Here is an 18030-nt window from a genome sequence, read left to right on the forward strand (position 1 = left end):
TCATCTAAACTGTTGTATACGATTGTCAAATAAAAATATAAAATCATGAAGGTACAGTTTATGTTGGTTAAAGAAGCTTCTAGAATGAGTCAGAGGGAGCCAAAGAAGTGCGTACCTCTGGAGCCTAACCGTTTGCAAATGATGAGAAGTTTAAATTGGATGAGCAGTTTAAATTTAAATTCTCAACATGGGTGCGTAAATCACTTTCTGTAAATCTCAACTGTTTGCAAAATGATCATTTGCTCTCAAACGAATCTATAGAAGATGTTGTGGAGTATATAGATCAATAAATTGTTGAGAGGTTTATACAATCAGTTTCTTATGTTAGTTAAATATTTTATCTTTTATTCCTAAATCACACATAATTACTCAAGCTTCATGAGATTCCTTCAGAGTCAGAAGATCAAGATAAACCAGAGTTCGAATTCGAGCACGAATTTCCAGAACCAACCTCTGAACCAGACTCAAAAGAATCAGATCAGACCAATTTCATAATACAAATGGCCAGAGAAGAAATTGCTGAATCTGGAGTCTGAATTCGAGACGGCAATAGTCAAGGGGGAGGATCCTATCACGGATCTAAAGGTAAAATTGTAAATCTCTCATAACCTGTTTTAAGTGTAGGGAGAGAGGGCACTATAGAAATGAATGTCCTACTCGTAAGACTCGACCGACACAATCGGAGGAGAAGGAGAAAATGATCAGGAGAGGGAAGAAACACATTAAATGCTCCAAATGCAAACTAATGAGTCACTGCAAAAGACAATGCCTAGAAAGAAGACCCAAGAATCTAGAGGGAGAAATCAAGGTTAGTACATTTACATTATATGAAAATCCAGTTTTTGCAACACATGATTGTACTAGTTTAACTAATCCTGCTTGTTCTAGTATAGATTTCTCTTCAAAATTAGATATGCATGCTAATAATGTAATGAATAAAATTAATTCAAATAAAAATAAGAAATTAACTCTTAGAAAATTAGAAATACAAAATAATATTTTAAAAGATAAAATTGATAAATTAGAGAAGATTATTAATAATTTAGTCAAATCACGAAATCTTGACTTGGGTTATAAGTCTAAAGTAAAACTTAAACACTATGAATCAAGCTATAATCAAGTACATTTTATTTACGAAACTTAATTTAAATATAACTCAAATCTAATTTATAAATTTAAATAAAATTATCAACAATGTAGGGGGAGGATCCAGAATAGCTGGCACCTCCAAAACTAACTTATCCGGTGGGGTAATTAGAACTAATTAGAAAGGGAATAAGTTTAACTTGACCTAGGGTACTGGTGAAATTTTGGATGATAGTATGTTAGGGAAGTTTAGTCTATGCCTGTCTAGGAAGATATGGCTTCGACTTGGTGCATTTGCCTAAATGGAACTAACCGAAGCTACCCTTTATGGATCCTAACCAGTTAGACCAAGGTTTTGTATTAAGTTCAATGGATAGGACTATTTGGAAAACCTCGAAGGCATGGTTACTTTAATGATGTCCAAGTGACTCACTATACCCCAGAAGTTTATCCAAAGAATGTCTATTTGTTGAGCCCAAAGTTAAACCTGAATCTAACACAAAGTTAACCCAAACCCTATAATTGAACTCAACTCATCTCACAAAATTATAGGATTCCCTGATTTGAAATTTAGATTGGTTGAGATGACTAAGGATTACAATTAAATCAAATTAAATTAAAAAACAAATTAAATTTAAAAAATAATTAATAATCTCTTAAAAATCCTTTAAAAATTATTTTAAAAATCCTTTTGAAAATCATTTAAAAATTTATTTTAAAATCATTTCAAAATTTATTTTAAAATCATTTCATAATTTATTTTGAAAATTATTTAAAATCATTTTGAAAACTATTTAAATATCATTTCAAAAATTATTTAAAATCTTTTTGAAAACTATTTGAAAATCATTTCAAAATTTATTTCAAAAATCATTTCAAAATTATTAAAAAATATTTTTGAAAATTATTTAAAATCATTTGAAAATTATTTGAAAATCATTTCAAAATTTATTTTTAAAATCATTTCAAAATTATTTAAAAAACTTTTTGAAAATTATCATTTTGAAAACTATTTGAAAATCATTTCAAATTTTATTTTAAAAATCATTTCGAAAATTATTTTAAAATATTTTTGAAATTATTTAAAATCATTTTGAAAACTATTTGAAAATCATTTCAAAATTTATTTTAAAAATTCTTTTAAAAATTATTTTAAAATCATTTTAAATTTTTAAAAATCATTTTAATTCTACAATTAATTTTAAAATCGTAAATCTTATTTAATTCTATATCATGTCAAAAATCTTATCTAATTCTTTAATTATTAAGGTCCAATCATAATTAATTTTTAAAGGCTAATTAATTTCAATCAAAGTATTACTTTTTAATATATTCATGAAAATTCTAAATGTTCACTCATTTGAAAAGGAAACTTAAACTTATTTTAAATATTTTTTAAAATTAAAGTAAAGGCAACTCCATCTCACACTCACTCATAAGCTGAACATGCTTGATAATCTAGAATGTGTGAGATGATAAATTAGGAAAATAATTACCTTTGAAGACATGCTTGGACTTTAGGATCCTCAAAACTTTTAAAGCATTAATCAAGAGGGAGTGAAGGGAGTCGAACTTTTTTCTAATTTCAAAAAAAAATAATTTATGATCTACACAAACTAAGTGTTTTTTTTTCAAATCACGTAAGAAGGTTTTTCAAGAAAATATTTATTGAAATTCTATTTTAAATATCTTTTCAAAATCTATTTTAAGTTGAGAACTTTTTTAAAGTTTTTTTTTTTTAAAAAAAAGGGGGCTAAGTCTTAAACTAAGTCTTTTTAATGCTATATACTCGACAAAACATTTATTTTCAAAATTTATGATGAAAGTATAAATGTTTTTAAAGTTAAGTACTCAAACTAAATCCTTAATAAGTTAAGTATTTATCAATACTTTTAAGGGTTTGTCAAAATCTTTTAAAGACTTTTCAAATTTAGCTAAGTGTTTACCAAAGTAATTATTTTAAAATGCTAAATTTTGCTAAGATTTTGTTGAAAACACTAAGTATTTTCCAAGGCATTTCCTAATTTAAGTAAAACAATTCTTTTTGAAACACTAAGACATTAGATAAAGGGCTACTCTTCAGGAGGAGCTTAAACTAATTATTCTTTTCTCTTCCTGATATTCTTTTTGATTTATGTCAAAGAGGGAGAAAAAAGTCAAAGTTAATAAAAATTAAGAATTTAAACATAAAGAGGAGCATATGTTTTACAAATTTTTATATTCATGCTCATGTTTAAATTTCTTAATAATGTCATATTTAAATTTTGTCATATTTTTATTAACTTTGAACCGTGTTGCCATAATAAAAAAGGGGGAGATTGTTGGTGCGAGAAGCATCTTCTAGAAGTGTACAAATTGAACCAAATAATTCAATAACTCGAATAACAGAAGTGTAACGTGAATTCCAACGAGTAGATGTGGGTCGTTGCAAAGTACTAGCTTGATTGACTCTGGTACTAGTCCCAAGTTCTCCATATTTTATCAAATCAATAATTTCATCTCCTCAAATTGATTTCAATTGAGATTGTCGCTTTGAAGAAGAACCAACAAAATTGACAATTGAACTCAATTTAGAAAAAAAAAATAGTCATACATCTGATACCTCTTTAGCTACTGCAACTAAAGTAAGTTGTAGTCGATGAGCAAAACAATGAATATAATATGCAAACGGACAATCTTTGAGGAATATTGCTTGTAATTCATTCCACTCCCATCATATTGCTAGCACCATCATATCCTTGACCTCGCATAATTTCAATCAAAAGCTTATGTTGTGTCAAGATGTTATGTATATGTGTTTTCAAAGTCAAAGAATTAGTGTCATCAACACCAACAACTTCAAAAAATCTCTCTCTAACAAACTCATCACAATCTACGTACCGCAAAACAATAGCCATTTGTGATATATGAGATTCATCAACTGCTTTATCAACAAGAATACAAAATTTAGCATCCCCCACTTCATCACGAATTTTAATTCGCACAAGATTGGCAATAACTTTTAGTATCTCTTGTTGAATTGACGGTGATATATACTTGGCATTTTTAGTAGCTTTATCTAATATAATATCACCAATTTCTTTGCACAATTCTCCTTGAAATTTGACCAATTTAATAAAATTTCCACGGTTATGAGAATTGATCGTTTCATCATGTCCTCTAAATGCATACCCTTGCAATCCTAACAACCTCATAACACTAATTGATGTCTTTAGAAGCAATCTGTTTTGTTTAATAATATTTTTTGATTGTATATTCATTCTTCTATCAATATGTTGAGTTACATTTTTCAAGCCCTCCCATTTTTGCATAGCAGTACTATGTAGTGAATTGCAATCCCCTTCATATCTTTTCAATGGACATATTTTACAATTCACTCTTTTCCAATTCTTGAATCCTTCAATTGTAAATTTTATATGATGTGATGAAGGAATATCAAAAAGATAACATGGAAAACAAAATACATTTTCCTTTACTTTAGAAAACTCGAGCCATGGAAACTTTACAAACCAAGAAGATTAGAAACTGCGCTTTTGATGCTTAAAATAAACAAGTGGATATTCATAAATGGGTTGATACGGTCCCATACCAACATATTCTCTCCAAACCTCGTCTTGTTTATAATATGGATATTCCCAAATTACAATTCGTTTCCCAGGGTAACGCTCATTATATGTATTAGTTCCTTCTAACGGATCAAGAGCAACTTCATTGTCAAGTTTGAGTTTTTTGGTTTCTAATGTTGATCTTGAACTTGATTGAGTAGGATTATTTGCATTATTTGAATTTTTTGATAATTGCTCATTGTTTTTCTGAATGAAATAATCCGTGATACTTTTTTTTGACATTTTGATTCACTTATAAATAGACAATTCCTAACTCCTCATTTATTTCACATATAAACATAATATTAATGATAAAAAAACTTAAAAGGATTTAATAAAAGATGCATTTATAATTTCTAAATTATGATTTTAATTTATGAAGCAATGTTTACTACTAGAACAGATTAAAGTTTTAAATCTTACAAATACAAATTGTAAAAAAGTAATGTAAATTTCAATCACAAATTCACAACCAAAATATGGAATATTAATTATAAAATACCATAGTTAATAATGAAAATAAGTAAATGAGTGCATTCAAAGAATCAACTCACCGAATGACTCTAATAAAATTAGTGTAGGGTTGTAGGCTGTAAAGATGAGTGGAGATGATCAGATGAATCAACTCATGGTCGCACAACTTAAGGCTGAAGATGGGTAGGAGAAGAGGATCAAAGGCATTGGGAAAATTGAGGTCGAGGCAGAGAGCACCAGCAGACAACAGCGCAACAGTCGCATGGTGGAGTTTCAAAAGACGAGGTGTGTCGGCATGTTGCCTTTGCAGATCCTTTGGCGGTTTGGTAGGAGCAAGCGATGTTGCAGAGGCAGAGCTCAGTGATGAAGGAGGACGAGGAGTAGGAGGGAGGGAGGAAGAAAAGAAGAAGAAGATTAGTGAAAGATTTAAATTTTTTTTACCTCTTTCTACTCTTCTCGCTTTCTATGGTTCTTGCTTTTTTTTGTTCTCTTGATTTGCTTTGAGAGAAAAGAATGGAAATAGGGTTTTAGTAGTGACCTATTTGTTTTGGGAGAAGGGAATTGCAATATATATACCTATATATATAAAGCAACTTATGGGTCTTGGCTAGGCTTGAGCCCAGCTAAGCCCCTACTTACAATACGCCCCTGGACCGGGGTATTATGTGGTAGTCAGAGTCAAGGGAGGTGGCAGCTAGCATGTCATTCTCCATGATATTTTGTTATTCACCCGGCGCTAAGACTCATAGTATGAGGACGACCGGCCCGTGAGCTAGTCGGACCTACTAGGGTTTGTTATTCACCCAACACTAAGGCCCTATGTATGAGGATGACTGGCTCATCGACCCATGAGCCGGTCAAACCTAGGAGACTTAGTGGCATTCCTGTATTAAGACATCTATTTTTGACAGGTTGTTATGATTCCCTGACTATGTTATCTGCCGAGTGTATCTCGGCCAGACTTATAAACTGGCCAACTGTATATCCATCCTTCCCTTAAGCTGCTTGGTTATGAATTGGACACTGCTTGAGATCTGCTTTGGAAGTAATATAAAGCTAAGCCCCCTAGGTCTGGTCGGTCATTTACCTGACCGACCATATACCGAGATGCTTGCTTCTTAGGAATGGAGAACTGAGTTCCTAGGGATTTGATCAACACTTTAAGTTGATCGTCCGTATGAGAGAAGACTCTGAAGCGAGAACTTGAGATTTAGAAATCCGATCGAGTTTATATGGAGATTTGCTTTATACTCATCTTTGGTGCATAGAAGAAAAGGGGACACTGAGCTGTGTAAATCTAACCGGAGTTATTACTGACTGGATGTATGAACGAGTACTGCATATAAGAAAACCCATATGATCGGCCGGTGGGGTTGTCAACCAATCTTATGCTGGAAGACTTGTACTGAGTAGGAGACCCCCGACTGGTAGTATGACTGGGTGGCTCTGTGGTAAGTCAATCATCACTTAAACATGGTTGGCTATCAACTGGTCGGATATATGATAGTTGTTTGAATGTAGGAGTGAAACGCTAGGTACCCTTGGTCCGACCAGCTCATAGTTCGGTTGTGCAATACCGGCTTATAGTCTGATCGCCCTCATACTAAAGGCCTTAGCACCAGGCAAATAACAAATCCTCGTGGGGATTGACACGATGGCTGCCACATTCCCTTGACTTTGACTACCACGTCACCTTGATTTTGACTACCACGGCATACCCAGGTCTGTTCGTAACATCCCATATCACTTCCATTATTCATAAACCACTTTTTGACTAATTAATTTTAAAGCAATCATTCAATAGCCGACCGAGTGTAAAGTGTTGGTGCAACATCCCTCAGGTCAAGGTTGACCTGTTTGACCAAGCTGAGTCTTGGTTTGGGTTTAGATGTTTGACAATAAGATGTTAATTGAAGAAGAGTCAAGTAGGTCAAGGTTGACCGGATACTTGACTGGGAAGTCCTAACTGGGATGTTAGGCAGAAGGAAGTCCTAGTGAGTGAAGCTAGGCAGAATGAAAGTCCTGGTGAGTGAAGCCAGGTGAAAGTCCTAGTGAGTGAAGCTAGGCAGATGGAAATCCTGGTGAGTGAAGCCAGGTGAAAGTCCTAGTGAGTGAAGCTAGGCAGATGGAAAACCCTAGTGAGTGAAGCTAGGTGAAAGTCCTGGTGAGTGAAGCCAGGCAAGGGAAAATCCAGATGGATCAAGGATGATCGGACATCGGTGTTGGGAAGTCCAAGTAGGTCAAAGGATTGTTGGATACTTTGCATGAAAGAAAAGTACAAGTAGGTCAAAGGATTGACGGATACTTGGCAGAGAGAAAAGTCAAGTGGGTCAAAGGATTGACCGGACACTTGGTAAGGAGTCTAGCAGGTCAAGGGTGACTAGATGCTAGACATGACATACCAACAGTCGAGGTTGACCGGATGTTGGTTTGGGAGGTTTGGGACTTGGTTTGGACAAAAATCAAGTCTTTGGATCGATCGATGGATCGATCCGGCCTTCCAAGAGAGCCTCCGGATCGATCCGTGGATCGATCGGATGTCCTATCGATCGGTGGATCGATTGGGACGCGGCGATAGCCTGGATCGATCCGTGGATCGATCCATAGCCGATTGGAGCGCTCTGGATCGATCCGTGGATCGATCCAAAGCCTCCCCGATCGATTGGGAACATTCGAATCGATCGGGATCCGACCGTTGGCGTCGTTTATAGCTGCAGGCGTTCGATGGCTGCGGCATCTCTTCACCGTTTCATCTCAGATCTTCGCCAGCTCCTCTACAGCACTCTCAAAGCTCATGATCGCCAGTTCTTGAAGGATCTTGGAAGCTTTCCAAGTCAAGAGGCGGATCAAAGGCAAGAAGAGAAGCTAGGGTTAGGGTTTTCTGTACTCATTGTAAGCTTTGCGCTTGTATTTTGTTTCCCTTTCCTTTCTTCTTGTACTGAGAGTCTTGTAGGGCTTCTCCGCCCTCGGTAGTTACCGAAAAGGAGTGTTTTCATAGTGGAGGGTGCGTGCGTGGTGTGGATCCTTGGACTAGTCACCTCTTGTGAGGTGGATACCAAGTAAACCAACCGTGTTAGCGTTGTTGTATTTGTTTCTGTATTTTCCGCTGCATATTCTTGAAGAAACAAGCAACGCCAAGCAACGCAAAGCAACGCCGAGCAACGAGCGAACGCGACGAGCTATTCACCCCCCCCCCCCCTCTAGCTACTTTTGGTCCTAACATAAAGGATGTCCGACCTACCTTATAGCCGACTGTCCATACGATCGGTCGGGGTAAGAGGATCCAGCTTCTCACTTACAAATCTTCCAGCATATAACTAGCCGACCTTAATATCGGTCGACCCTATGTGTTTTCTCACATGACAATCCTCCTTTATATAGTCATTCGGTAATAACTCTGGTCAGATTTATACAGTTAGCATTTTTGTCTCTTACACAGAAGATAATTGTAAATCAATTCTCCTTCTAAACTTGGCTGGACTTCTAGATCTCAGTCTCTCAATTCGGTCGACCAGTCCTAGGAAACTTAGTTTCGTGTTACTTCCCGAGCAAATCTTCTACATCACCCAGTACATAACTGAGCAGCTTAAGAGAAAGACAGATATACAGTTGGCTGGTTTATAGATCTAGTCGAGATACACTTAGCAAGCAATATAGTCAGCGAATCACAATAACCTGTCAGAATAATAACCGTTTGTCAGAGAATATTCTTCTATTATAATATGAGCATTTGTTGGAATCTTCTCCGAAGGTGATTACACCTCCCGTCACCAGATAAATTATGACAACATATTCTTTATATGATTGTCATGCTTCATACATATTCATTTATCATACATGTATATGAAGTTGGTTATGTTACTTAGGTATTATGAGCAAATCTTTGTTAATCCCTAGTGAGTTTATTGATCACTATATAGTATATGTTAGTTTCAGATTAGGTTGGTTCCAGATTGGGTATGTGTATTCATTATGTCAGTTATGATTATGTGCATTGATTATGTCATATATGATCATGTTCTTATTTCCCTACTAAGACTGTATGCTTTGATTTCCATATTTTATATTGATCATGCATTATCTTGTCTATTACCTACTGAGTCACTCATTCTCATCACCCCATTTATGTATTATCTTTTTCCTCAAGTAGAAGATAGATGATTATAGAGTTTCTTGGAGGATTCTGTCTGTTGGTCCCATGTCACATCCGAGGATGGACTTTCCTTTGCTTTTGCTTTTGCTTTTGTGCATGATTTTTTTATGGTTTTGGAATAGTGGTAATTAGATTTGGACTTGGTGTTTGGCCTTGTGGCTAATTTACCATTTTTGGTATTTGTTGTCTTTAAGTCGTGTTGGCATGCACTGTATCATTTTAGAGTGTGTGACTTTCCTATGTCTTCCACTGTGTTTTCTATCATAACCTGTGGGTTGTATATATAATTGTGTGGTTGTTGATCCAACTGTGTGAGCTGCATATTAAATTGTGTGATTGTGTTTTATTTTCAGCCATGTGAGTTGTAGGTTATTATATTTGTACAGTCGAGTGGCTATGTATCCAGGTTTTATTTGTCACTGTTATAGGAGAGATGTTGCCCGTTTATCGGGCAGAGACTCCTCTGGGGCGTGACGATCGTCACTTCAAGGAATGAGGTCGTAGGACATGTGGAGTTTACTTATAAAGGGGCATTTATGATGGACAAGACAATATAATCATTTCGCTCAAAAGTGTTTTCTCACGTATCATCCGTGCAGTACTCAACATATCAAGCATTTGACATGCATTTTTCCAAGTAAAATAAAGTTAAATGAGGACATTAATAAGGAGTCAAATGAGGGGCTAGTCAGATCAGATGAGCAGGCCAGAATGAGACTCGGGTCTAGTCAGTCGTCCAAGAACCTCCTTCGACTAGACTTGAAAGGGAGGCTAGTGATTCGGTGTGTTTTGAGTAGACCCCGAGGTAACATAAAAACGATTGTCAAGATAGGGTGACAGTCAAAGTCAAGGTGATGTGACAATCAAAGTTAAGGCGAGGTGGCAGTCAAGGCAGATGAACAAGTCACCCTCACCAGGGCTCAACTCCTCATCCCCCAGCATTAAGGCATTCCGAATAAACTTGGTCTACCTAAATATCTGGCCGAGCTTAAGGGGCTTAATTCCCATTTCACATGTAAGAAGATTCTCAATCTACATCCGGCTATCCATAGTGCCGCCCGGACTAAAGTACCGGACGAACTTAAGGGGCCCAACTCCCCATTTCTCCACAAGCATGACTCCAGATATATTCTCGCCCGAACTAAAGTACTGGACGGACTTAAAGGGCTTAACTCCCCATTTCTCCAAAGGAAGGGTCCTAAGTTTATTCTCACTCAGACTAAAGTATCAGACATACTTAAGGGGTCTAGCTCCCCATTTATCCAAAGGCAGGGTTCTAAGTCTATTCTTGCTGGGACTAAAGTACCGGATGGACTTAAGGGGCTCAACTCCCCATTTCTCCAAAGGCATGGTTCTAAGTCTATTCTCGCCCGAACTAAAGTACCGGATGGACTTAAGGGGCTCAACTCCCCATTTCTCCAAAGGCATGGTCATACGTCTATTCTCACCCGGACTAAAGTACCGGACAGACTTAATGGGCTCAGCTCCCCATTTCTCCAGAAGTAGGGCTCCAGATATATTCTCACCTGAACTAAAGTACTCGACAGACTTAAGGAGCTCAGCTCCCAATTTCCCCAGAAGTAGGGCTCCAGATGTATTCTCACCCGAACTAAAGTACTGGATAGACTTAAGGAGCTCAGCTCCCCATTTCTCCAGAAGTATAGCTCTAGATATATTCTCACCCAGACTAAAGTACCAAACAGACTTAAGGGGCTCAGCTCCCCATTCCTCTAGAAGCATAACTCCAAATATATTTTCACCTGGACTAAAGTACCGAACGGATTTAAGGGGCTCAACTACCCATTTCTCCAAAGGCAGGGTCCTAAGTCTATTCTTGCCCAGATTAAAGTATCGGACGGACTTAAGGGGCTCAGCTCCCCATTCCTCTAGAAGCATGACTTCAAATATATTTTCGCCTGGATTAAAGTGCCGAACGGATTTAACGGGCTCAGCTCCCCATTGCTCCAAAGGTAGGGTCCTAAGTCTATTCTCGCCCAGATTAAAGTATCAGATGGACTTAAGGGGCTCAGCTCCTCATTTCTTCAAATGCAAGGTTCTAAGTATATTGTCACTCAAACTAAAGTACTGGTTGAACTTAAGGGCTCAACTCCCCATTTCTCCGAAGGTATGGTTCTAAGTCTATTCTCTCCCAAACTAAAGTACCGAGCGGACTTAAAGGGCTAAGCTCCCCATTTCTCCATAGACAAGGCTCCAGGTATATTTTTGTCTGGACTAAACTACTATTTACTTATATGTTAGTCTCCCATCATACGATCAAATAGTTACAAGGCTGGCCGGACTACCTCCAAGAGATAATATTGTTAGAGAATTCTAATAACTTGTCAAAGAATAATAATTACTCACCAGGAAATATTAGGATATCTAACACTTACATGAAACAAAACCTTCTTAGGAAGGTGGCTACTCAGCCTCTATGATTACTATAGAGGTTACAAGAAATCATTCATAGGTAAGTAACGGAAGATTCCTTGGACAACTGTACATATTCTCGATTGTACACCTTCCTTTTACCTGACATCTTCTAATCCCGAATATTCCATGTCACCTCATTATTGCGAAGGTATGAGAGATGATATAATAGGGGGATTTTCTCCATTGACCAGGTACGTGACGCTTTGCTTGCAAGCCTTACGCGCACCCATTTACTATTGTTCATCGTTTTCTCCATTTTTTGATCACCGTACTGACTTCAGCGGCGGAGAGTCTGTGCCAAGAACCCTTTCCTTGGTTCTTGCTCTAACGTCTTGTTGGCTCTCTCTGGTGTATGTAGAAAGGAAGGTCAGGTGTCATCTCTCTCTTAGAGCTTAAAGTCTTTGCCCCCATGGCGTAGCGCAGACGGTGTGCGCATGGTATCTCTGGCGTAATGGTTAGGAGTCGATTCTCAGGAACTGACGACCTGGGGTTTACCCCGCCATGCGCCTATGGCCTGTGTACCTGCATGAACCTCCCTCCATATCCGTGGGGTCGACACTAGGGGGGCCGCTAAGGTAGCGGATCTACCTTTTTTTCTTAGAGCTTAAAGTCTTTTCTCAATTAATGTCGAAGTCATCTGCTGAGTGCATTATCTTCATCACTTTCAGACCGGATTAGTAATAATATTTATTAAATTTAAATAAAAAGTAATATTTTAAATGTTTATTCCAGGAAAAATTAATTCCATTTAATTTAACTTTTAGTTTTAAATGAATATCAACAATATTCATTTCATTTGGTACCCAATTATAAACAAAAATGCACTCAAAATGAATAGAACAAAGAATTAGCATTAAAACTTTATCTCTTTCATTACATCTTATTTATTAAGAGTACACTAAAATATTTGAATTTAATGATTAATATAATGCAGCCATCAATAGCAACTCATATAGTCATGTGGAAAATTTTTACCAACGGACAATGACCAAATCACTCGGTATACATATAGAAATTGAAGAAAGACACTAATGTTTTGTTTACCTAGAAGAGCGAACGAGGAATGGACGAAACCAATTTAGAGGCGTGGAAAAAGAATAGAAAGGGAAAGGAATCTTTTCCTTTCCAAATTTATTTATCAGGAAGATGGATATATACGGTATAATTTTATGAGTTAAAAGTGTATATATGTAAATTTTTAGTTATATGGTGTAATTTTCTGAGTAAAAAAATATATTAGAGTTACTTTTTTCATATGTGGTGTAATTTTGTGAATGAAAAAAAATACATGTATCATTTTTTCCCATTCAATGCTTGCCATCTGATTTTAAGATAATCAATTTTTACTCCAAATCTATCTATTGATGGATTGAGTTTCTCTTTATTCTTAAAATTTTAATAAAATAAATGACAAGAAAAATTTTATAGTAAAAATGTTTCTTTAAATTTACTTTTCACTCTTCTTAGTAAACTGGACAACAACACATAATGCAGAACCAATATTAAGTTAAGCCGACAACACATAATTATATGATGATTTATTTTATTTAAATAATTTTTTTAAAGTTACTTTTATATATATATATATATATATATATATATATATATATATATATATATATATATATATATATATATATATATATATATTATTTATAGATTTTTGTTCTATATTGATATTAATGTATTGTTAATTAAGATTTTATGCTATGATTTTTTATTCTATTATTCTAAAATATAAAATTTAAAAACTCTTTTATTTAATTTAATGTTTTTTTAATTTTATTAGAAAAATTATTTTGTATGGTAATATGTTTTTTTTATAGATTTTTGTTTAATATTGATACTAACTCATTTATTCGGTGATTTTATACTATAATTGTTCTTATACTATAATGAGTCTTGTATTAAAGTTTTACCAAAATGAATGGTTGTACGTAATTAAAAGGTACTTTGATTTTGATTTTTTTTTTTCAAATATAAACTAGGCAAACCTACTGACCTTTTATACAAATTTAAATTCCTTATAATGTTTTTCCTTAATTAAATTTCGGCAGGCACATATTGAATATATCATTTATTGAATTTTAATTAAAATTCTAAAATAGCAATAGCATTTATAAATATTTAAATAAAATAGTACTATTTTAGATGTTAAATTCATAGAAACATTACTTTTATCATCATGCCATATGAAAACCCATTTAATTCATTTAGTTTTATGTACTATTTAGTTTGATATTTAAAATTTATAGTTTAAAATTTTATTTTAATTTATATGAAATGTCTCTATTATTAAAATTTATAATTAGTTATAAATCAATATTTTACCAAATATGAAGTGGGGTTTGTTTAAAAATTTGCATGCGTTCACGTTTATGGGCTCGAAAATATTTGTGGAAGAAGATTAAAGTTAATCAAAGATCAATCAATTAATTTCGAATATAAATTTCTTTGCTATATATATATGGGTCATTAATTATTGAAATCACTTTAATCTCTTTCCTATTATTTCCCCATATTATGCTTCCAATATTCTATATATTAATAATTTTATCTTACTAATAATACACTAAACTTCTTAACTTTTCATGTAGATTAATTATTGTCTAAGATAATTAGAACATGGCCGACGATTCGCCGATCGAACAAGTGCGACTGACGGTTCCTCCGACAGATGATCCGACATTGCAAGTGCTAACCATCCGCACATGGCTCGTCGGCATTCCACTCTGCATCCTACAGACGGTGTTGGTCCGAATTGGCATTTTCCGACGGCAGTTGATTAGCATATCATCCGTTTGTATTGACATCAGCCTGCTCATGGTGGGGAATCTGTTAGCCAAGGTTCTGCCGGAGAAATCAGTGAGAATGCCGGGAACAAGGTGGAACTTTTCGCTGAATCCAGGCCCCTTCAATATCAAAGAACATGTCGCCACCTCCATTCTTGTCAACTCAAGAGCAAGTCCCGGCTTTTTAAACATCAGCATAGCCAAGATCTTTTACCGTAGAGAAATTCAACTTTGGCCGGCCGTTCTATTAGTCACATCAACTCAGGTGCCAAATTTCTTTCCCCTCTCTCTCTCTATATATATATATCCCCCAACGAACTCACGACTGACGTGACTTGGAGTGACTGGAACGACTCGGGATGCTCGAGTGACTCAGTCGCGGAAATAAGACACGGAAGTGAGTGGGGGAGCATATCAGTCCTTCAATTTCATAATCTTTGTTTGAATAACATTTGCATGTATTCAATCGTGTAGTTCTTGGGGTTTGGATTTGCCGGTTTGTTCTTAAAATTTTTAGTAGATTCACCGTACATGTGGTGGCCCTCTATTCTTCCCAGCATCTCATTCTATAAGTACGTACGTTATTATTAACTCCTTATTCCTGATGAAAATAAATTATTGGTATCTAATATTTGTTCTACTCTTGTTTCTCAGAGCATTACACGAGAAGGATAAGAGGCCAAAGGGAGAATTATCACTTTTTCAGTTTTTTTTTTAGTCTCCGTTGCAACTTTTGTTTACACCATCATTCCTTCTTACTTCTTCCCTTCCTTAACGGGCCTCTCCTTTGTGTGTTGGATATGGAAAGACTCGATCACTGCTCAGCAAATTGGCTCGGGCTTTCAAGGCCTTGCCATCGGATCATTTTCTCTCGATTGGTTAACAATAACTAGCTTCTTAGGGGACCCTTTGATATATCCTGTATTTGTAATATTCAATATGTTGATCGGATTTATCATAATCACTTATATCATTTTACCCTTCTCTTATTGGAGCAATGCATACGAGGCAAGGAAGTTTCCACTGTTCTCGACCAATATCTATGATTCCACTGGTCATACATACGATGTCTCTAGAATTGTAGATCCAAATACTCTCTTATTTGACAGCGAAGCTTACAACAACTACTCAAAAGTGTACTACAGCTCATCGTTGATTTATACTATAGGGTTTAGTCTTGCTCTATACACGTCAACTATTTCTCATATCGCTCTCTTCTATGGGAGGTTCGCACTCATTTTGTTAATTACTGAATTAATTATTTAATTTGTAGTCTTAACAATTCACCCAAACAGTCAGTTCAAGTACTGATAATATGGATTGATTACCTGCAGATCATTGTGGCATCAATTTAAGAAGGCGTATAAAGATGAGGAGCAAGATGTGCATGCAAGGCTAATGAAGCAAAACTACGAATCTGTTCCTCAGTGGTGGTTTTACTCCATGTCGCTCTCGATGATCGGAATGGCAATTTTGTTCTGTGAAGGCTTTGGAGGTCAAATTCAACTTCGTTACTGGGAACTTTTATTGGCATGCGCTGTCGTGCTTCTTTTCCTTCCATTGGAAGGTGTACTCTCAGCAAGTACTGGTTCGGTGCGCACTAATCTATACCATGAATTTAATTTGTAGTTGATTATTTTAACTGACTAGTAATTATTGGCATGTAGGGTTTCGGTTTAGATTTGTTATTGGAAATCATAATCGGATACTTGAATCCAGGCAAGCCTTTAGGCAACATGGCTTTCAGACTATACGGTTCTGAGGCCCAACAAATGGCAGCAGGTGTCATAGCTACCTTCAAATTAACACACTACATGAAGGTTGCTCCCAAAATTGTTTTTTTTATCATGGTAAATCAAATTCATTTTCTCTCATTAATTACTCGTTACATTTTCTTCATCATTAATTTGATGTGTGTTTTTCAAAACGATGATGGCGCAGTTTGTAGGCACAACGTGTTCATGCTTCGTTGATTTCGGCGTAGCATGGTGGATGCTGCACTCGGTAAATAATATTTGCCAACCAGAATTGCTTCCGATTGGAAGTCCTTGGACATGTCCTAGTGAAAGAGCAACATACATCAGTGGGGTGACATGGGGGCTTATCGGACCAAGTAAGATATTTTATCCTGAGGGCATGTACTCGGCGGTCTTCATCTTTGCTCTTATTGGACTCGTGGCACCCATTCCTTTGTGGTTGTTATCGCACAAATACCCTGAAAAGAAATGGATTACACTCGTCAATTTTCCAATTGTATTTGGTGTGGCTTCTGCTTTTTCCTTGGGCGGACTTGCTAGTTATTGGAGTTGGTTTACTGTCGGATTGATCTTCAACTACGTCATCTTTCACAAATATAAGAAATGGTGGGCGAGATATAATTATGTGCTGTCGGCTGGACTTAACGTTGGTTCTGCATTTTGTATTGTTTTACTTAGTCTCTCTCTTCAATTATTTGAAGATGTATATGGAGTGAATTGGTGGGGATTAGATAGTGATCATTGTCCCTTGGCAAAATGCCCAACAGTGCCGGGCGTTGTTATTCAAGGATGTCCCATGATAAAGTGACTATGTTTAATATCATTAACTTCGAATAATTCAGTGTACTCCTGATGAATGAAAGATTAATTCTAATTCTCTGTTCAATTTGATATTTATCCATCTCTTCTTTTGGAATTTTTACTTTGCATGAAATGTATTTTTGTTTCTAAGTTAGTACCAAATTAGATAACAATGACGATATTAAATAAAAAGAAATTTTTTAATTTTTTTAATCAAAAAATATATAAAAAATTAATTAACTAAAAGTAATTTTTTTCTAAATTAAACATTTAAAATATTACTTTTATTTCAAAATTAATAAATGGTATTACTCTTTTAGAATTTTAATTAAAATTTGTAAATCATATATTTGATGTGCGTACAGGAAAGGAAACGTACACAGTAGGTTTTAATAGCTTAATATTTATTCCATATGGCTGTTTTCACTATTTTAATATTTATTGTTTGTTATTGTACACTATAGATACTAGAAATAAATTTTTTAATTATTTGACAGTAGATTATAAATTAATTTTATGATTTATTTTTTTTCATATAATCAATTTTTACTATAATAAAATTAAATAAGGATAAATCAATTAAGACGTTAATCAATCAAGTTAGAACATGCGTTGGAAGATCAATATGACATTACATACATCAATGATAATCTATATTGCACCCAACTCAATATAGGAGATCAATTTAACATCAAATACACCATGATAATTCATATGGCTCCCACTGGCATAATCAAGTTGATACTTCGATGAGGAATTTCCATAATAGGTCTCGAGTTCGAATGGCGGGGGTTATCCCATTCTAGGCTCCCTCAACTAGGAGGTCGTTCGGCTAGTCAAATGACACATGTGATTAACTCTCTTCCAATGTGATCCAGGAGGTAATCAGAAGTTGTTACATGGGTAAGGAGGTCAATGGTCCTGTTGAG

The 18030-nt window shown here is 35.3% G+C and overlaps 1 protein-coding gene across 1 annotated transcript; it reads left to right on the top strand.

The window, feature by feature from the left end:
- The first annotated feature begins 14376 nt into the window (after window positions 1-14376).
- Window positions 14377-17108, top strand: LOC122043529 (oligopeptide transporter 1-like). Its single transcript, XM_042604159.1, has 4 exons — window positions 14377-14636; window positions 15878-16136; window positions 16211-16393; window positions 16485-17108. Exons 1-4 carry the CDS (start codon window positions 14377-14379, stop codon window positions 17106-17108), a joined length of 1326 nt encoding a protein of 441 aa, XP_042460093.1.
- Window positions 17109-18030: the final 922 nt, after the last annotated feature.

This window comes from Zingiber officinale, chromosome 2A (genome assembly GCF_018446385.1).
Source record: "Zingiber officinale cultivar Zhangliang chromosome 2A, Zo_v1.1, whole genome shotgun sequence".
NCBI classification, from domain to species: domain Eukaryota; kingdom Viridiplantae; phylum Streptophyta; class Magnoliopsida; order Zingiberales; family Zingiberaceae; genus Zingiber; species Zingiber officinale.